General features: G+C 46.8%; 1 protein-coding gene across 1 annotated transcript in view; it reads left to right on the top strand.

Moving 5' to 3' along the window:
* Positions 1–18,429, top strand: part of PIN4 (peptidylprolyl cis/trans isomerase, NIMA-interacting 4) — a 51,594-nt gene extending 33,165 nt beyond the window's left edge. The window contains exon 4 of the mRNA XM_032848809.1: positions 18,340–18,429. Coding sequence (XP_032704700.1) covers positions 18,340–18,429 — 90 coding nt within the window. The remainder of the gene's footprint in view (positions 1–18,339) is intronic.
* Positions 18,430–22,109: the final 3,680 nt, after the last annotated feature.

Here is a 22,109-nt window from a genome sequence, read left to right as displayed (position 1 = left end):
ATTGACCCAGTCACGTCCACCCCAAGTCCAGAAGATTTTAAGCTTTTTGTAAATTTTATAGATCATTGGGAGTTTAAAAAGAGATCTTCTAAAAAGAGAATACGGGCTATTTTCCTGTTTCACATTACCTTAAGGCATATTTTCATATGGCGTTAAGCCTTCTGTTAAGAAGAGTTTTAGTTTAAAAAAAAAGAAAAGGGGGACGCCTGGGTGGCTCAGTTGGTTGGACGACTGCCTTCGGCTCAGGTCATGATCCTGGAGTCCCGGGATCGAGTCCCGCATCGGGCTCCCTGCTCCGCAGGGAGTCTGCTTCTCTCTCTGACCTTCTCCTTGCTCATGCTCTCTCTCACTGTCTCTCTCTCAAATAAATAAATAAAATATAAAAAAAAAAAAAAAAGAAAAGGAAAAGAAAAGAACAAAGAAAAAAAGTGGGGTTTTAGTATAGTATTCTCCCCATTTTCAGACATGAAAACTGACTTTGCCTAAGTTTTCAGAGCTGGGAAACGGCAGAGCCACAATTCAGTACCAGGTCTATATGGACAAAAATCAGTGCTCACTCACCGTGTCCACTGCCTATTGCTGGAAAGAAATGGACAGAGTGGGAAATGAGGTTGATGAGGCAGTGGGAAGTGGGTTTGTGAAAGAGCTTGTTTACCCTGTTGAGGGGTTTGAATCACTTCTTTTCCTGGAGGCAAGTTTGGATAGGGGTGGGTGGAGCGTGTAGGAGCACTGGTTACCCAAAGTATGAGTGTGATGAGAAGAAGGGCTGGTGGGGAGAATTCCATAGAAAGGAAAAAAAAGAGATGGGAGCATGAAAATCTTCATCACCAGTCCAGGGAAGTCTATCTCCAGTTGTCCTTTGGCTCAGTGTCTACCATCATCGCTTATATATCCTTGGAACAGATGAGAACTCAAAATGAAGCAGAGCGAAACCCTGATAACTGTCTTAGGCAGCTGCCCTCCTGTGGGCTGTGGAGAAAAGGTAGAAGAAACTCCCTTAGGAGCCAGGCTAGCCCCTCCCTGCCTCTCATCTGTCAGTCATCTCCAAAGGCTCTGAATATTAGGAAGAAAGGACCAACCTTCCAGCTTGTCTGCCCTTAGGCTACTGGATTTTCTCCGTGCCACTTTCACGCAGCCAGAGGACTTCCCCTTCTTTAAACCTACTAAGTCCTCCAGCCCTCTTTCCCTCTCCCTCAGTCCCACAGTCACTTCCTTTGGACCCTTCTCACTGCCTTCCAGAGTCCCAACTCTCACCAGGAGGTGCCAATGACCCAGGAAACTCACCACCCTGGACTCCTAGTCCTCCTTTGTAAAAGGTCACATACATTCACAGACCGGAAAAAAACCAGACGGTGGGGGAGGATTTAGAGTGGATAAATGGAGAAAATGAAGGATAATCAAAATAATAGTTACTACTATATCAGGCCCTGTTCAAAGCACCAAATTTACATTAATTCTCTTGGCTGTTCCTCATTTCACATCAACCCCAGAGTGATGGTTCCCATTCCCCCAGCAACTCTCAAGGGGATGAAGTTTAAAAAGCCTTCCCTAATTATTGTTATTTGTTTAAGTGTGATAATGGTATTATATTTTTAAAGCCCTTACCTGCTAGAGAAACATAATGGAGTATTTTCAGATAAAATTATATGACATCTGGAGTTTATATTAAAATACTCCAGGTGGGAGAAAAATGAGAGGAGGAAAGATGAGCAATGAGTGGCAAAATGTTGATAATTGTTGAAGCTTGTTACAGAGGTTCATTATCCTCTTCTCCCTACTCTGCCTGTTTGAAATTTTCCATAATAAAAATATTTTTAAAACTTTGCTATCTAATCTGCAAATAACACTGAGCCACCTGTACTCAAAGACCGGAAATAAGATAATGAGGGAGAGTTCAGAATGGGTAAGTGGAGGGAGGGATGGGGCAGAATCAGAACAATAGCTATTACTAATATAACACTTCAGTGCCAAGCCTTGTTTCTACACAATTTACATATATTACGTCTTTCCAGCCTCACAACAACCTTGTTCGGAAGTGTATGCTATTATTACCCACTCTTTATACATAAGGAAACTGAGGCACAGTAAGATAGAATAACATATACAAGTATATACTGCTTGTGGGTGGTAAAGCTGGGTTCCAAACCCCAGCACTCTGGTTTTTGGCTTTTTGATCCGTTTTTTTTTTTTTTAAGATTTTATTTATTTAAGAAAGAGAATGCTCAAGCATGCAGGGGAAGGGCAGAAGGGGAGGGGCAGTGGAAGACGGACAAGCAGACTACCTCCTGAGTGGGGAGCCTGACGTGGGGTTCAACGTGAGTCAAAACCAAGAGTCAGACACCCAACAGACTGAGCCACCCAGGGGTTCCTTGACACTTTGCTGTTAAACATGATGCAAGTTAGATGCAGAAAGCAGCTGATGGGTGAAGATAAGGGCTCATTCACCCATGTACTTATTCATCCATTTAATAGATATGTATTGAGCCTTCACAAGATGGCCAGGGAAGCATCTGGGTGCCAGGGATACAGTAGTGAGCAAAACAGACTGGTTCTTGCTGTGAAAGAGTTTGGAGTTTGATGGGAATGGGGAGGGGCTTGAAATAATGATCATGCAAGCATGTGGAAAATTACAAACCATGATGAGGGTACTGAAGGAGAGCTCCAGGGAGTTCTGAGAGCGTATGATGAAGTACCTGGCCCAGTATGAAGGGGCTGAGAAGGTCTTTCTGAGCAAGTAACATTTGAGCTGAGAGCTGAAGGATAAGGAGGAATTAATGGGACAAAACAAGGGAAGGGAAGAGCATTTCAGGCAGAGCGAAGAGCACAACCAAAGGCCCTGGAGCAGGAGAGAGCTCGATACACATGAGGAACTGGAAAGGCTAAGACGGTGGGAGCAAAGCCTAGAAAGCTAGAGTTGGAAGGGCTTTTTTGAAGTCCAGTGCAATGTCACAGGTGAGAGAAGTGCCCCTGGGAAAGAATGATCCAAGGTCACACCCTGAATCAGTGGCAGAAACAGGACTCAACCTAGGTTCCTTGACCCAGTGCTCTTTTCCAGCACAGATATGGCTTTCCTGCATATGAGGAGAAGGGAGGTAAACTGGGTGTCAGCACATTGCTCACTGGGACAGAGAGTGGCAGAGAGTGTTTTTGGAGATAGGTATAAATAAGCAAATGAAGTCTTCATGGGCAAGGAGACCAAGGGTGAGTGAGTTTGGAGCCAAAGAAGAGGGAAGTAATTTAGAAACAGGAAGAATTTAATGTGTGACTCCCAGATCCCTAATTAGGCTTTTCTCCCGCTATTTCTAGCAAGGGTTCTAAAGTGGGTGGGATTTGTGGGGGGAGGGTTGGAGAAGAGTACTGAGGCTGAGGTCCTTGGCCGCTCATTTGAGGTGAGGGGAGGATGCTCGGGCTCAGCGGCCCAGCTGTGAGTCATCTCCAGCTCTGCCAGCAGGGGGAGCCGGAAACCGAGCTTCCTAAGATTGGCGGCTGGCTTGGTTGGCGGCTGGCCTGGCCCCCGGCCTGGAGAAATCTTCATGGAAGCTAGTCAAGTTAGTCCAACATGCTGTGGAAATGACAGGAACTGAGGGGGAAAAGGGAGCCAAGAGTTGGGATTATCCACAGGGTCTTTGCACTAAATTGCAGTCTTTGGTAAGCGCCTTCTGAACCTGCCTCCTGGGGTTTCAGCAGAAGCAGGCAGGCACCTAAGGATAGAGAATCATTTGACAGGAGAAAGCTGCTGCATGAAACGTGGCCTTCTAACACTCCTTTTTGACTACCTTATCCACTCCCCAAACCTCACAGTTCTGTCTCTAACCTCATCCTTTTTCCTGAGTCTCAGACCTAAATGGCCAGCTGGCTGCAGGGACGTATCTTCCCGGAAGCTTAAACTCGACACGGCACTGAACTCATCTCCCACCCTCCCCGAGTCTTGTTCCCTCAGTATCCCTCATTTCCATGAACAGCACTGCCACCACCACCCCCAAATCATTCAAGTCAGAAACTGGGAGGCATCTTTCCAGATCCTGTTGGCTCTACCTCCAAAATATAACCGAAACCCAAACACTTCCCTTCATCTCCTCTGTCACCGTTCTGGTCTATGGCATGGTCATCTCTCACCTGGCTCACTGAAATAGCTTCCTGACTTTCTCCCTGCTTTTCTTTGTGCCCGCTCCCCACTGTTTCTGCACCCAGAAACCAGAGTGATCTTCCAAAGACACCGATCTGATCATGTCATGGCTCTGTCTAAACCCTTTGAAGCCTCCTCCTTGCCCTCCAAATCAAGTCCTGTCTCCTCACCGTGGCTTTCAAGGCCTTCCAAATCTGGCTCCTGACTGCTTCTCCAGCCTTACGATTCAATTCTCCACAGCCCCTAAGCACGCGCATGTGCACGCGCGCGCACACACACACACACACACACACACACACCCCACTCATCTCAAACTGAAGCACTTCCACTTAAATCTTGCTTTGCGTGCTGTTTCCTCTGCCCGGACTTTCTTCCCTTCCTTTTTGTCTCACTATCTTCTCTTCACTGCTTGCCTCTCAGCTCAAGTTTTCCAGGGCCCTTCCATAATCCTTCCCAACAGTCACCCTCTGGGACACAGTGTGATTCACCTGCTTTTATCATTGGATTAGTCCACAGAATGTGGCTGCCCGGTTACCTCTGGCTCACCCATGATCACGTGAGCTCTGTGAAGGACCCATCAGTCTTTTCCACTTTATAACTTCACAGAGCTTAGCCCGGTACCTACATATAGTAGCCAATAAGGAAATACTTTTGGATGGATGATGAATGGGTGGATGGACGAATTTGTCAATTTCCTGGTCTCAAAGGAGAGCAATAGACACCATGTTGGAGAGCTATAGTGAGGTGGTGGGTAGGAGCGATAGATCTAAAGCAATAGTGGGGACCAGGAACCAAGGAAGGGGAGAGGTCCAAGCCTGCCCATCCCAGCCACACTTCTTGCCAGCACTGACTCTGTCTTATACCCGCCTCAGGAAGGACTCAGAAATAGCACAGAGCAATCTGAGTTACTACACCCAGGAATGGGATACTCCCTTTCTATTTTCTTCCCAAATCTCGTGCTGGGAGAAAGCCACCCATGTCTGGCTGTGAAATGAATGGGCTCCAGCCAGTGCCTAGTGTTGGTGGATTCTCCAGATGCCCCATGCCCACTTGTCCCCCACGTCAAAAGCGTTTCTGGAAGCTCCCATGAGTTCCTCCTCGGCTCCCACACCTTCTTCCTGCAGCTGCAGAGAAAGGCTCCCTACGCAGCATGGGCGCCTATCCAAAAAGCTGAAGTCAAGGCTTCTCCCTGATGTCAGCCCAAGAAGGGATCCCTGGGGGTCCCTAATCTTAACCTCTGTGGTCCTTTGCTCTTCCTCCTTGGCACTACCTGAGGCAGGAAATAAAATCTACAAGCTCTTGAGGGGAGGATGGAGGGTTACATTTTTCTACAACCCTTCGAAGGCCTTGGCCCCCTGCCTAGATGTGAGTCAGGAACTGTATGTCCCAGAGAATTGGCTTCCCAGCCATCTGCTCTGAGCTTAAAGAGCATAGGGGCCCTCATTGGATGCTCTGTTCAAATTAGCCAAGAAGGGCAGGGTGAGGACAACAGAGCAGGCGGGATCTTGGCCAGTCTAGACCTCCTAGACTGTGTGTGGAGGAAAAGGACAGATATGTGACACCAGGGCACAGTGAGGGCATGGCAATTCCCCAAGCAGAGAGCACCTCTCACAGCCCAGCGGCACTGCTCCCAGAGCCAAGCCTTCCCAGCTCCCCTTTCGAGGGAACTCATGGCTTTGTGAACACCTACTTTACGCCGGCCCACAACAAGCAAGAAATTACTGTTCTCCTTTACCAGTCACAGGAACCAAGGCTCAAAAGGGTTAACTGCTTTACACAAAGTCGCGCAGCAGGTACACCTCAGATTCAAAGAGAACAAGACCAGGACCAGGGCATCAACTCCCAGACCCTTGGTAAATGGTTGCCAAGGCTACTAGAGAATGATTCTCCTTTTCAGTGAGCAGGTAGGCAGTCTGAGGACAATGGCAGGGAAGGGATACAGAAAGTCACACTCCTTCTATGCCTAGGACATAGCTTGCTCCATCCAGGAGAAAACATGTCTTTAACCCTTTAACGTACATTATATCCGGTAGTAGGAATGGGTCAGTTTCATACATGGAAAATTTTAGGGTGGAGACAATGAAAGACTTACTTAAGGTCTCACATCAGAGAGTAAGAGATAAATGAATCAATCCGAGAAACCGGGACAGATCCACTGCAGGAAGCCTGATGAGGCATCGCTTAGTCCCCAAATCCCCTCAGCCCTGTACATTCACAGGATTGAAGAGCCAAGCATCAGGCATAGTTGCCGGGGAGGGGGGCACATTTGGGGACTCATAGAAATAGGGAGCCTCTGGGTGCCTGGGTGGCTCAGTCAGCTAAGCGTCTGCCTTCAGCTCAGGTCATGATCCCGGGGTCCTGGGATTGAGCCTCGCATCAGGCTCCCTGCTCAGCATGGAATCTGCTTCTCCCTCTCCCTCTGCCCCTCTCCCTGCTCATGCTCACTCTCTCTTGCTCACTCTCTCTCAAGTAAATGAATAAAATCTTAAAAAAGAAAGAAAGAAAGAAAGAAACCTTCTGGGGCTGATCTTTAGCGTACCAGGGGTTTTCAACCCTAGATTCATGTTAGAGTCACTGGGGGATCTTTTAAATAATAATTGTGTTTGCAATATATGTATCCAATAAAGGAAGAGTATCCAGAGTATATACAGAGCATTGACAAATCAATAATAAAATGACAACCTAAAAAATACAGGCGAAAGATAGGAACAGACACCACATGGGAGAGGATATATGAATGATGGATAAGCACATGAAAAGATGACCAACATAGTCATTAGGGAAATGCAGTTTAAAACCACAGTAAGAGGGGCGCCTGGGTGGCTCAGTGGGTTAAGCCTCTGCTTTCAGCTCAGGTCATGGTCTCAGGGTCCTGGAATGGAGCCCCACGTCAGCCTCTCTGCTCAGCGGGAAGCCTGCTTCTCCCTCTCTCTCTGCCTGCCTCTCTGCCTACTTGTGATCTGTCTCTCTGTCAAATAAATAAATAAAATCTTTAAAAAAATAAAACCACAGTGAGGGATGTCTGCGTGGCTCAGTGGGTTAAGCCTCTGCCTTCGGCTAGGGTCATGATCCCAGGGTTCTGGGATCCACCGAAGTCAGGCTCCCTGCTGTGCAGGGAGTCTGCTTCTCCTTCTGCCACTGCCCCTGCTTGTGCTCTCTCTCTCTCTGTCAAATAAATAAAATCTTTAAAAAGAAAAAAAAAGGACAATACAAAGTGTTGACAAGGTTGTGGAACAACTGTAACTCTCATATTTTGGTGGTGAGAGTGCAAATTGACACAAGAATTTTGGAAAACACAGTCTCAAGCAAGTTCCACATAAATCTAGCAATTCCACCTCCAAAGAAATGAATGCACGTGCCTATGGAAAGATTGGGATGACACAAATATCTCTGGATGGGTGAATGGCTAAACAAACTGGTGTGTCCACACAAGGGAATACCCTTCAGCAATGGAAGGGACTACTACTGATCAGTGCAACAACTTGGATAGATCTCAAAGGTATTGTGCTACAGGAAAGAAGACGATCTCAAAATGTCACATACTGCTCAGTTCCACTTATATGCAGTTCAAGAACAATCAGAATGAATCTATGGTAGAAATAAAAATGGTGGGTTCCTCTGGTAGGGGTGGGGGCATTGACTGGGATGGTGGAAATGGTCTATGTTTTTACTGGGGCGATGGAAATACACTGCCCACAGTTACCACAATTCATTGAACTATATACTTAAGACCTACGCATTTTACTGTGTGTACATTATGCCTTAATTTAAAATGTCCAGCTCTTAACTATAGAAAACAAACCATGGGTTGCTGGAGGGGAGGAGGTGTGGGGATGGGATAATTGGGTGATGGGCATTAAAGAGGTCATGTGATGTGATGAGCACTGGGTGTGACACGCAACTGATGAATTATCGAACAGTACATCTGAAACTAATGATGTCCTCTATGTTGGCTAGTTGAATTTAAATAATAAATATATAGTTAAAAATAAAATAGATGGACCATTAAAAATAAACAAAGAAACAAACAAATAAAATACCATGTCCTGGCCCACCTCTGACTAATTAAATCAAAATCTCTAGAGGCAGGGCCTGGGCAAGGACCTTTTTTAAATCTCCCCAAGGGACACTCATGTGCAGCTAGTTGGAGAAGCATTGATTAATATTACCACGATCTTTCCCTAGCAACAGACTCTTTCAGCCTCCTGTGTCATGGAGACGTTTCAAAGGTGCCCATCGAAAAAAGTCCCTCCTAGGATCACCAGCAGAGGTAGGCAGGTGGGACAGGTGAGCGGGTGTAGACACTTGCCACATGTCTCAGAAGATGTTTCATATCAATCCATAAAAACACTGCATTTCACACTTTGAAATGGCTAAAATAGTGAATGTACTGTTATGTGACTTTCATCTCAATTCAAAAGATAAAAAAAATTCAAGAGCTTCCTAAGTTTATTTACTTATTTATTTTTAAAAGATTTTATTTATTTGACAGAGAGAGACACAGTGAGAGAGGGAACACAAGCAGCAGGAGTAGGAGAGGGAGAAACAGGCTTCCCACCAAGCAGGGAGCCTGATGTGGGACTCAAACCCAGGACACGGGGCTCGATTCCAGGACCTGGATATCATGACCTGAGCTGAAGGCAAACGCTTAATGACTGAGCCACCCAGGTGCTCCAAGAGCTTCCTTAGTTTTAATGGCTACATATATTCTACTGTGAGAGCGTACTTTGATTTCTTCGACCAGTCCCCCATTGGTGGATATTTTCCCAGTCTGCTGCTACAAATATCCTGGTACATGCATTCCTGTGAATATGTGTGAATGTATCTGTAGGACGATTTCCTAAAGGTGGAATTGTTGGGGTTAAAGAGTAGGTGTCTTTCTCATTTGGACAGAAACTGCTAAATTGCCTTCTGTAAAGGATGGGCGAGCTTCTGTTCCCATCAGCAGTGTACCAGAATGCCTGTTTCCCCACACCCTTGCTGACAATGGTTTCTAACCTTTAGATCTTCACCCTTCTGCTTCTTAAAAAAGTCATACCTCATAGTTTTATTTTCATTTCCCCTTAGAGTAGGTCTTCACTGAGACCAGTCAAGTGGAGAACAAGCATGTCATTTTGGGTGTAGAGAGGGAGGCAGTTACCTGTTCTAGCATAGGGTTAGCTTTGAGCGAGTCACCAAGAATCCCAAGAATGCTTTCCTGAGTATCAAGGACTCCCAAAGGTCTCTCTTAGGTCCAGACCTCTCACTCGAGCCCTGGCCTCCTATATCAAGGCCTCCCGGATATCTCTTACTGAACACACCCAGAAGTATGGGTTCCCAATCCACCTTCCAACCTGAGCTGCTCCAGTCTTTCCCATCTCTGTGAATGGTACCACCATACACCGAGTTGCTGAAGCCCCAAACCTCGAAACTAGGAACGTCGTCTCTTCTCTGTCCCTCACCCAACCCATTGTCAAGACTTTCAGGCTCTATCTTCAAAATACATCCTGAATCTCTCCACTTTTCCCCACCCAACTGTAAGCACCCAAGCCTAAGCCCCCTGGCATTTGCCAGTGACTACCTAATTGGCCTCCGAATTCCCATTCTTGTCTCCCAGTCCGTTTTTCTTATTAGGGTAATTAAATCCATTCTTCAATCAGCAGCCAGTAATCTTTTTAAAAAATAGAAACCAGATCACATCATTCCTTTGCTTAAGACCTTTCCTGAGTCCACAGTGCCCTGAAAATACCATCCAAACTCCTTATGGCGCCCTGCAAGTCCCTAGCGCTCACACGGGTCCAAATCCCATCTGGTTTGTTCATTTCACCTCAACCGCATGGGCTTTCATTCTCTTCTTCAAACAACCAAGGCCATTTCCACCACAGGGGCTTTGCATTTGCTGTTCCCTCTGCCGGGAACATTTTCTCCTAAAATCTTAGCAAGGCTGGCTCCTTCTTAGCATCCAGATCTCAGCTCTCTCTCCTGTGAGACCTTTCCTGACCCATCCTCTCTAAAAGTAGCTACCCCACCTCCCTCATCCTGTTTATGTCCTTTGGAGCCCTTACTAGTATTGAGACGTTTCTCCTTCCTCTGTTTACTTCCACATTGTCTGTTCCCCTCCAGAACATTAGCTTCATGTTTGTATCTCCAATACCCACACTAGTTCTGAGGCACAATAGGTGCTTAAAAAATATTTGGAAGGAATGAAATGTTCGGTAGTGCTTTCTTGTTTTCAAAGCCTCCTCCTGCTCTCCGATTTAAAGAGGGAGGAGGCCATCAGAGAAGGAAGGGTTGTTTTTCAACACCGAGAAGGGAACAAAACTGATTTTAAGTACTCGGGGTCCACATCTCTCCAAATAATTAGCAAACAAACAAAAAAAGTCTAACTAAAGCTCTCCTCGGAAACACTGGGGAGCCTCCTTTGAATTATCATGTCTCATTGCAAGCAATAAAACAGCCTTCTTTTGTCAATATTCTCTGCTTCAGATTTGTCACTAATTCCAGATGGCCTCGTCCCAGCCAATCTGAATGACCGAAAGGCAGAGTGAATACAATTTAATCAGCGGCTCGGCCCCCGCGGGATGAGCTGGCGGTATCTCTGTGGGCCTCGTCGCTAAAAGGTATTCCAGGGGCAGTGATTTTTGCACTGAATAAAGGCGGGCCAGCAGGAACCCCGCTCCTGCGGCGGGGGAATCTGGCAGGCACTGAGGCAGGGCGGGGACGAGGCGGGCGAGGCGGGCGAGGCGGGCGAGGCGAGCGAGGCGGGCGAGGCGGGCGAGGCGGGCGGGCGGCAGAAAGGCAGGGGACGAGCAGGAAGGAAGACAATGCCACACGCACGAAGGGTCGTAGTACAAACTGTTCCGGCCGTGATCTCCTTTCTGCCCCCGACGACGGCCTCGGGGCAGGTTCCTCTTGCCCTGGGACCACGGGGAAACTGAGGCTCTGAGGGCCCTGCCTGCCATCTCGGTGCCCGCAGAGAGCACCACTCCCCCGCCCCATCTCCTACCGTCAGTGAGCCCGGAGGCGCCGGGGCCGTTGCTATGGCATCTCTGGAGTGTCACAAGTGCCCAGGAAGCATACAAATCGACCTGTGTGAGACATAGCCCTGTGCAAAACAACTTCCAATTTACTCGCAATAATTACCACCCACAGATAATCGCCTGTACCCAGGCGGGCGAGGAAGGCTTGGAGGGGGAAGGGAGGCAAGAGGCAAGGGAGGCAAGAGGCGAGAGGGGAAGGAGGAGGCAGGGGGGAGGGGGGAAGCACCAGGCCAGTGGCGGCTGCCCTGCCAAGGGGTTTGAGGGAAGGGTAGGGGGAGAAGAGAGGTGGTCTTCCTGAATTTGGCACTGAGAAAGCGCTCTGTTCTGGGTGGTTCTGGAAACTTGCATGGTCTTCTGGATGGATCCTCTCAGGGCATTGCATTCAGTAGGTACTGGGCACTCCAGTGGTAGGAATTTTGCCTGGCATTGGGGATGCAAAGGCCAGTTCTTGCAGTGGAGGCTCACAGAGTCCTGGGAGCCAAAAATAAAATAAGATAAAATAAAATAAAATAAGGCAGCGAGATACGCAAACATGGTGCAATTATAAGGACCATCATTAAGTACCTACACTATGCCATGCACAGCAGTGAACAAAACAGACAAAACTCCTGCCCTCATGAAGTTTCCATTGGAGGGGAAAGAGACAACAACTTTGTAAAATATAAATAAAAGTAAACCGTTAGTTGGTGTATTTGCGTCCTCTAGAGAAACAGAACCGATAGGGTGTGTATAAATACGTAAAGAAATTTCCTGTGAAGAATTACTTCATACAGTTTTGGAGGCTGACTAGTCTGGGATATGCAGTGGGTGAGCTGGAGACTCAGGGGAGCCAATGCTGGAAGCTTCTATCTGAATCCCAAGACAGGAGAATAACGTCCCAGCTCCAAGACAGTCAGGCAGAAAGAATTCTTTCTTACTCAATCTTGTATTGTATTCAGGCCTTCAGTGGACTGGGGGGAAGCCCACCCACACTGGGGACAGCGATCTGCTTTTCTCCGTGTACAGATTCAAATGTTAATCTCATGCAGAAACACCCAGACATAATAGTTAACGAAATATCTGCTGCCCCCCGACCCCCCTCCCACCTGTCAGGTTGACACAGAAAAGGAACCATCACAACCTGGTGATGAGAGGCGTGGCCATAGTTGCTGACAAGTGAAAAAATAAAACAGGAGAGTAGGAATAGAAAGTGTTGGTGGGCTGGGGGTTGCCACTTTAAAGGAGGCGATGGAGAAAGTCTCAGAGAGAAAGTATCATTTGAATGAAGACTTGAGAGAAGTGAGGCAGGGGCTCCTGGGTGGCTCAGTGGGTTAAGCGTCTGCCTTTGGCTCAGGTCCTGGCCTCAGCATTCTGGGATCTGATGGGAGCCCCCGCAGAGGCTCCCTGCTCAGTGGGGAGTCTGCCTCTCCCTCTGCCCCAACCCTGCTTGTGCTCTCTCTCAAATAAATAAATACAATCTTTTAAAAATAACAAAATAAAAAAAGGAAAGAAAGAAATGAGGCAGCAAGCCATGCGGATTTCCAAGAATCTTCCAGGCAGAAGGAAGGGTAGGTACAAAGGCACTGAGGCAAGAGCATGTCTGGTGTGTCCGAGGAACAGTGGTGGTGAGTCCAGGCTAGCTGGAGAAGAGTAAGCAAGGTCTCGATGGCAAGGAAAGAGGCAGTGACAGAACACGCAGGCCACATGGGCCAACGTGAGGATGGATACTACCAGTGAAGGGAGAGCCATTGCCGGATTTTGAGGTGGAGACCCAGGATTTGCACATATGTTTCAGTAAGATCCCTCCAGCTTCTGAGTAATGAATAGACCGTGTGTGCAGGAAGGGTGGTGAGGGTCAAGGGTGAAGCAGGCGCACTGCTAGGGGCTATTCTATTGCGGCAATCCAGGTGAAAGGTGATAGGAGCTTAGACCAGGGTGGCACCTGTGGAGATGATGAGAAGTGGTGAATTCTGGGTATATTTTGCAGGTAGAGCCAATGGGATTTGCTGAGGGATCAGACATGCGGTGGGGTGAAGAGAGAGAAGGGGCACCTGGGTGGCTCCGTGGATTAAGCATCTGCCTTCAGCTGGGGTCATGATTGCAGGGTCCTGGGATAGAGCCCTATGTTGGGCTCCCTGCTCGGTGGGGAGTCAGTTTCACCCTCTCCCTCTGCCCCCCTCCCATGGCTCGTGCTCTTTCTCTCTCTCTCTCTCAAATAAATAAACAAAATCTTTAAAAAAGAAAAGAGAGGAGTCAGAGACGATCAAGAGGGAACATGTCTTGGGACAGGTATTGAGGTATGAACTGGAGAGAGTTCAAGTGCATGGGGACTGAGGAGTTAAATTGAGCCCCCCCCACCCTTTTCAGCTGTGTGACCTTGGGCAAGTTGCTTGCCATCTCTGAACCCAGGTTCCCTCCCCTGCAGAAACTTATAGGGCTGTTTTGAAGATTTAACGAGGGGAGGGATATAAAACCCCAGGTTCCACGGCTGGCACAGAGTAGGTGCTCCCTGAGCAATTGCCCCCCTTGTCCCTCTCTTTCTGAGGAAGTTGGAGAAGCTTCAAAGCAGAGCCAAGATTAGGGACCATAAAGGATGAGTGCTGTTTTGTTGCGGGGGGGGGGGGGTTTCCTGGCTGTCTCAGTCTGTAGGGCCTTTGACTCTTGATCTCAGGGACCTTGAGTTCAAGCCTCACGTTGGGGGAAGAGTTAACTTAAAAAAAATTAGAGGGGTGAAAGGGCTCATTCTTCACAACAAGTGGGGCATGGGGAATGAAGCCAATGGCCAGGCAGGCCTTAGTGGAAGTCCTGGGGTGGGGAAGGCTACAGGAAGACAGGGAGCACTGGAGCATGGAGAGAGTATAAGGGAAAGAAAGTCATGTGCAAAGAAAGGGATGGTGTGAGGGGAGGGGAGGCCGGCATCCCGCCTCCCTGGTTCTGCCTTGGGCCAGCCCTGGCTCAGAGGACTTTTGAAACCTTCTCAGTTATGGGACGAAGTTGGTCTTAACTATGGCATACAAATTCCCAGCTCAGCGAGGGGTTGACTGAGCTCTGTGCTATGAGGAGTCACACAACAAACATTTGGCTTGGCTACTGGCCAAGACAGGGACCAAACACCACCCCCCCCCCCCCCCCCCCCCGCCCCCAACTCTGGCCATATACACACTGATTGCAAACATATGGCCCCCAAGGAGGGGACTTTCCAAAAGGCCTCAAGAGCCATCTTTGCCTTTGCTAGGGCCCCTTACTGCCTTACTTCTTGCATGAAAGCACAAATTCCTCCTACAGGGGACAAATAGGCCCATGCCGAGGACCTGCCACCCCCACCCCCCAGAACCATGAACCATCCAATCTCCTCACTTCACGGGAGGCTCTGACAACATCTGCCTGGGTTCCCATCCAGTCCCATGCCTGTTCTTGATCTCTCTGAGCCTTATTTTCCACCCCCACAGAGAAGGATATAAATGACACTTCCTTTGCAGGCTTGATGAAAGGCTCTAATGGGATTATCAGAGACTGTGACTCAGAGGCATTAAGTACTGAGAAGAGCGGATTGACCCCCGCCCCCGACTCCACACTTAATGCTACCAATTATCATTAGGTGATTCAGAGGAAAAATTGTACCAAATGTAAAAAGGGGAAGAAAGTCCAACCAAGTTCTGATTTTTCCTGTGATGACTACTTTGATGGAGACCTTTGAAATATCAACTGTCATATGCTTTCTCCCAACACTTTTGTTGTTGTTCCTGCTTTTGAATGCCCTCAGCATGTTTATTGAGCAATTGGGCCCTGGAGAATATGGATTTGGAAACGGTAATAAGTCAGACACATTCTTCTTGGCCAGGAGCAGGGAACATTCAATAGCGTTTACTACCTGCCAGGGAATGTTCTAGGTCATTTTATCCTCCAAACAGACCCTGCAAGGTTGGTATAATTATTATCCTCCTTTTACAGAAGGGAGAGGTAAGACTCAGGGGAGTAAAGTGACTTGCCTACCATTAAACAGAGGGCAAATGCTGGTCAAGGTCTTGTCCACAGGCAGTCTTGCTGCAAAGGCCCTAGGCTCCATTACAATGCTATACTGTCTCTTCAAACTGTTGGATCAAACCCTGTGAGATCCTCGTATCCCAAGGGGAATGGGGATCGGCTGAGGGAATGGCATTGGCTCTCAGCAGCCCTCACCCTGGGTAGAGAGGCAGCCCCAAACCCTCATCCTCACTGAAAACTACACGAGGGCTCAAATCGGCAATGGGGCTGCCCAGCGACCCTCTTTGGGGAGGCATCTCTAAGTCCCAACTCTGTCTCAGGCGTACCACCTTTCTCCTCCCAGGAGAGCAAGCAGAACCTCCACAGTGCCTTATGGAGGCTTTTCACTCCTCCCCCAAACAGTGGTGCTCATCCGCCCTCGCCTTTCTCACCCTGTGCACCTGGGAGACCTCACCCCTCCATGACTGGGATCACCTTCTTTATCCTGGCTCTTGGTCCAGATCCCTTCTCTGAATTCTCAAACCATCTCTCTGGCTTCGTGTCTCTCATGGACCTAGTGCTCCACCTGCAGTGTGAACTCAGTGGATATCTTCTTCCTCAGAACCTTCTCCTCCTTCCGTGTCCCCTTCTTGAGGAATGGCTCTGCCATTTATCCACCTGCTTCAGCCAGAACCCCGGGAGTCATCCTCAAGTTTTCTTTGCCTTTGCTGCCCACATCCCATCAGGCACCAGGACCTGTCAATGTTACCTCCTACCTATCTCGCGAATCTACTCCCTTCTCTCCATCCCCACCGCCACCTCCCTAGTCCAAACCACAACCATCAGAGAGATGAAGTAAAAGGCAAAAGCCTTCTCCCTGCCCCCCCTGCCCCCCTGCCTCTATTCTCCCCCTTCCAATCCATCCTTCACCTCACAGCCAGGGTGACGGTGAGTTCTTTTTAAATTTAATTTTATTTTAGATTTTATCTATTTATTTGGGACAGAGAGAGAGTGCGCACATACTAGCAGGGAGAGGGGCAGAGAGAGAAGCAGGGTCCCGCTGAGCAGGGAACCCCATGTGGGGCTCCATCCCAGGACCCTGGGATCATGACCCGAGCTGAAGTCTGATGCTTCACCAACTGAGCCACCCAGGCACTCCCCAGGGTGAATTCTTTAAAACACAATTTAACACAATAATCGACATTAACAAAAACCCAGAGCTCTTTGATTTCTTTATTTTTCTTAGGATTAAGTTGAAATTCCTATACAGCCCTGATGCAGCACTGTGCTATTAAGCAAGCCATTTTCCAGGATGGGCTCTGGAGTTTATATTAAACTTCAGTCCTGATGCCAAACCAGCTAGTGTGACTTTTGGTCCACTCTTCACCTCTCTGACCTGCAATTCTCTCACTTGCTTGGTAGGACAGAACAGTTCCTAGGCAGGAGGATGGTTGTGAGGGTGCAAGTCCCGTGCTGAGCTCTGTGCCCCACACAGAGGTGCATGAATCAGTCAGTGATGGTCAGATTCGAGAAGTATAAAGTCATCCGTACCAGCCATATACAATATTACTGATTTAATCAACTAATGATTAATAATCATTGTTCATGACATCATGGATCTTGTTAAATTGTACTATACATTATGATTATATTAATTTGGCTTTTATGATTATCTCTCCAGCTGCACTTCTCCCAACCACCCCCACCTCTCTTCCCTTTCCTTTTGTTGTCACATACTTCGACCCACCCGACCCCCCAGTTTTCTCACTCTGTCTCCCTGTTAAATTTTTCTCTCCCCACCCTGATTCCTCCAACCTCTTTTTGTATTGCTAAGTCCCTTGCGGTATCAGTTCAGGCATTGATTTCTCTGGGCAGCCTGCCCAGACCCTCCCAAGACCACTGAAGATGGCTCTTCCATGGGCCCGCGGAGCACCCCACACTCCCTTTTTAGAGCCTCTATCATATTGTATGTGTCAGTCTATCTGCAGTTCTGCCTTCCACAGTTTCAGTGACCCAAGGTTGCCCGTGGTCCAGAAGCAGATGGTCCTCCTAACATAGCATCAGAAGGTCAATAGCAGCTTAACGCTACGTCAAGGTGCTTACGTCACTCACCTCATTTCGTCTCATCATGCAGGCAATTTTATCATCTCACATCATCACAAGAAGAGTGAGTCCAGTACAAGAAGATATTTTGGGAGACAGAGACCACATTCACATAACATTCATTGCAGAATATTTTCGTAATTGTTCTATTTATTCATTGTTGTTAATCTCTTACTATTTCTTTATGAATTAAACTTTATCATAGGTACATGCAGATAAGGAGGGAATAGGGATGCCTGGGTGGCTCAGTTAAATGTTTGCCTTTGGCTCAGGTCATGATCCCGGGGTTCTAGGATCGAGCCCCGCATTGGGCCCCTTGCTCAGTGGGGAGTCTGCTTCTCCCTCTTCCTGCCTTCCCCTGCTTATACTCTCTTTCTCTCTCTCACTCTCTGACAAATAAATAAAAATCTTAAAAAAAGAAAAGATAAGGAGGGACTACTGTATTTCTTGTCACACTCCTGTAATTAGGCTGTCAGTTTGCTGAGGAGCTCTGTGTCTTATTCACCATTACATACCATGCTCTTAGCACCGCTGGGCACAGAGTAGTTGTCTAATAAATGTTTGCTGAAGTCTGGCTGCATGCCCCCCTCATTGGCCAACCCCCCAACTCCCTTCATGGGGTCCAAGGCCCTGAGCCAAAACTCTTCAGAGCTAAAAGCTGCTACCTGAGAACACAGAATCAGAATGAACCAAAGCAGGTGGTTTAACCAACTGGTCACTGCAAGAACTTTCTGTCTCTGCCCTAGGGGTATTTCTCTCCTTGGGTTCATAGCCATCTCATGCTCTGTCGGCTTGGTGAAGGTGTGGGTATTAATGTGTGTGGGCGGGGGAGAGATTTAGGGCAAGTTGATTCACCTCAAAAATGAAGTTCAAATGCAGTGAACTTCATTTCTGTCATCTGTAAAATGAGGACTAAGGTCCACCTGGTGGGGTCATCATGGAGATTTATTGAGGTAATACACGGAGGTGCTTTGTAAACTGTACAAGACCACATGTGGCTCTCGATGATCACGCACAGAAAATGTGGTGCTCTTTGGCTCAAGTCTTTTCAAGACCCCATGGACACAAGGGGCCTCCTGCTTATACAGCATTATCATTAACAATCAGGTTACAACTGATTGACATTATCACTTTCTTTATATTTGGCAGATCTCCAGCCTGTGGCAACACGCTGATCACCATAGAGACCTGAGAAGTGCCCTCGCCTCACTTGTACCACATTTACAAACCAACCCTTAAAGTGGATTATTTTGTAGATGGCTGCTTTCATCTATTCAATGTTGATTCTATTAGTTCTAATTTCAGAGGGTGACATTTTCTGACCTTGTCCCCTTAAGCACAAGCAAAAACTTTGGCTTCCTTTTTTTTTTTTTTTTGGAAGTGAAAAATACATAGTGTGCTTGGGGAAACAGTGAGGAAACAAGACAGATGGAGGGGAGGGTTTGTAGGGGAACTGCAGGATATACCTCTTCCTCATTTGTTATTTGTTCAGCACCCACAACATGCAAGTAACTGGGCTAGATAGTAGGGATTACAGTGGGGAACAAGATTAACCTTGTGGACCTCGCAAACTCTTGAGGGAGACAGACAATTAAATAGACATTTTTTTTTAATCAACATATAATGTATTATTTGCCCCAGGGGTACAGGTCTGTGAATCACCAGTCGTACACAATTCACAGCACTTCCCATAGCACATACCCTCCCCAATGTCCATCACACAGCCACCCATTCCCCCCCACCCCGTCCAGTAACCCTCAGTTTGTTTCCTGAGCTAAAGAGTCTCTTACGGTTTGTCTCCCTTTCTGGTCCCATCTTGTTTCATTTTTCCCTCTCTTCCCTCCATGACCACCTGCCCTGCCTCTCAAATTCCTCTTATCAGAGAGATCATATGATAATTATTAAATAGACAATTTTTTAAAAGTAAGCTCTATGCCCAATGTGGGGCTTGACCTCACAACCCGGAGATCAAGAGTCACGTGCTCCATCGACTAAGCCAGCCAGGTCCCCCTAAATAGGCCATTTTAATACACCGAGGTAGAATCTAGGATGGGAAGAACAGAGAAATGGAGTGCTGAGGGCACTTCCCAGCAGTTTCCCAGAGGAAACAATACCTCAGTTGAGACCTGAAGGATGGCCGAGAGTGGAAGAAGTTCCTGGAAGAAAAAAGGGTCAAAAGGATATAAAGAGAGGGGCACCCGGGTGGCTCAGTTGGTTAAGTGTCTGACTCTTGTCAGCTCAGGTCATGATCTCAGAGTTGTGAGATGGAGCCCCATGTCAGGCTTCGAGGTCAGTGCAGTGTCTGCTTGAGATTCTCTCTCTCCCTCTCCCTCTGCCCCTCCCACTGCTCATGCTCTCTAAATAGATAGACAGCTAGATAGATAGATATCTTTAAAAAAGAGAATATGAAGAGAGATGGAAACAATGTAAATTTGAAGGCCTGAGAGAAAATCAGGGACTATAGAAACAGAAGCACTGTGGGGGTGGGAGGGAGAAAAAAAGGATGAATTCTAAAAACAAGCTAAGTTAGGGGTACCTGGGTGGCTCGTTGTTATGCGTCTGCCTTCAGCTCAGGTCATGATCCTGTGGTCCTGGGACAGAGGCCCGCAGCAGGCTCCCTGCTCAGCAGGAAGCCTACTTCTCCCTCTCCCACTCCCCCTGCTTGTGTTCCCTCTCTCGCTGTGTCTCTCTCTGTCAAATAAAACAAAATCTTAAAAATTTAAAAAAAAATTAAAAACAAGCTAAGTTTGAGATGTTTGGGGATCTTCCAAGAGGAAGACTATGAGGGTCTGATGGTCCCAGAAAGAGGTTGTGGTGATCAGAGACCTGGGAATTGGGAGATACTGTGTTGTTCAATTGAGAAAATAGCTTAGGACCACAATGGAGATGGCTTGCAAAGATAGCCCAAGGAATTTGGACCTGAGTCTATAGGCAGTGCTTTTTTTTTTTTTAGAATTAAAAATATTTTATTTATTATTATTTGAGAAAGCATGAGCAAGAGAGAGCACACACAAACAGGGGGAGTAGCAAACTCCCCACTGAGCAAGGAGCCCAATGGTGGGACTTGATCCCAGCACTCTGGGATCATGACCTGGGGTGAAGGCAGACACTTAACCAACTGAGCCACCCAGGTACCCATAGGCAATGCTTTCAAACAAGAGGTTTTGTAGAGGAAGTGACACAATTCAAGCTAGGGTCTAGGAACTGGGCTGCAGTGTGTGGTGGAAATACTTGGGTGGGAGGAAAGGAAGTCGCCCATGGCACAGGTGGCTGAGAGGATGGAGAAGGAGGGTATGTGTAAGGGGTGGTGAGGAGGCACACTCAGCAGGACCAGTGCAGCCAGCTGGGCCTTCTGCCATGACCCACATGGTGTGCTGGCTCATACCAGCTCCTCAGAGCTGACTGTTACATTTTCAGGACTTTTCTGAGCCACATGCTAAAAACAGCCACTGTTAGAAATGTAAAAAATATAAATATTTAAGCTATATTTAAATGTTAATATATAAACTTAGAATTCAGCAAATTATATTAAATGCAAAAGTAATAAATAAATGCTAAATGCTTATTACTTCCTAATCATTTTACATTTTACTATTACCTCGATAACTCGAGATTATTTATGCCTATCGTATATATGTTGCGAAAATGCTATAGAAAGGGAGGCTGCTGCTCATCTCCGCCCAGCTCCCTGTTCAGTGACATCACGGTGGTAGCTTGAAACTGGCAACTGCTATGCTCAGGACTTGAGGGTTTGTTTTGCTGATGGTCTAGAATTAAGGAAGCAAAGGAGAAAATATTAAAATGCAGATTAAACTTCAAGCACATTGTATCTTGTAGCCAATACATTAGGACTAGTACAAAAAATTAAGGAGATATTCTCTCTGTATTTGGGAACTATTGTCTGAGTCAGCAAAGAAGTTGCTCACGTCGTTGACAAATGAATGACATTCTTATGAATGTCTTTGTTGTTTCACTTTTGTCTCGTGTTAACACAGACCAAAATATTTGTCAGAACTATATTTCTTTGTCGATTGTAACTGTAATTGTAGATTGATATGGCTATAAGAAGTTGGCAAAGATCAAAGAAAGCAATCTGTGAGACCCAACTGATTATATGGGATGCACAATGAAGAGAATTGCCTATTTCATTATTATTTGCAAACTGTGTTATACAACCTTTGTATCAGTGAAACATCATAAACCTGTGTACATGTATATGTACACATTTTTTTAGAGTTGGCTGTTAACATTTACGAGCACACCAATGATTATTATACCTGTTCATGGTTGCTAGAACAGCTAAGAAAAAGGTAAGAGTATATCCCTAGGAAAACCCCAGGAATAAACTGAAAAGCTGTTGGCTCTTGGAAAGTTTCTTCTTTCTGTTGTTGTTAAACAATGTTTGTTCTCTTGAGAACATTTCTGTTATTATTATTTATTGTTTAAACAGTATAACATTCTTGAGGCCCCTGGGTGGCTCAGTGGGTTAAGCATCTGGCTTCAGCTCAGGTCATGATCCCAGGGTCCTGTGATCCAGCCCCACACTGGGCTCCTTGCTCAGCAGGGAGCCTGCTTCTCCTCTGCCCGTCACTCCCCCTGCCTGTGCTCTCTTTCTCTGACAAATAAATAAAATCTTTAAAAAAAAAAAGAAATATTCCAATATTATTTGGGGTGGCAGACATCAGACTATTTATTTGCTCCTTTATAAGTTTATTGTGAGAAATGTCAAACATACACGGAAGTAGAACTAGTATAATGAATCCCATGTAACCACTGCCCAACTTCAACATTATTAGTATATGGTCAATCTTGTTTACTTGCTCTTCCTCACTCACTAGATTATTTTATTTTTTAATTTTTAATTTTTATTTATTTATTTGACAGAGAGAGAGAGATCACAAGTAGGCAGAGAGGGAGGG

This window comes from Lontra canadensis, unplaced genomic scaffold (assembly GCF_010015895.1).
Source record: "Lontra canadensis isolate GAN:19392208 unplaced genomic scaffold, GSC_riverotter_1.0 scaffold210, whole genome shotgun sequence".
Classification (NCBI taxonomy): Eukaryota; Metazoa; Chordata; class Mammalia; order Carnivora; family Mustelidae; genus Lontra; species Lontra canadensis.
Note: the sequence above shows the minus strand (reverse complement) of the source record. Positions and strands in the feature narration are given on the sequence as shown.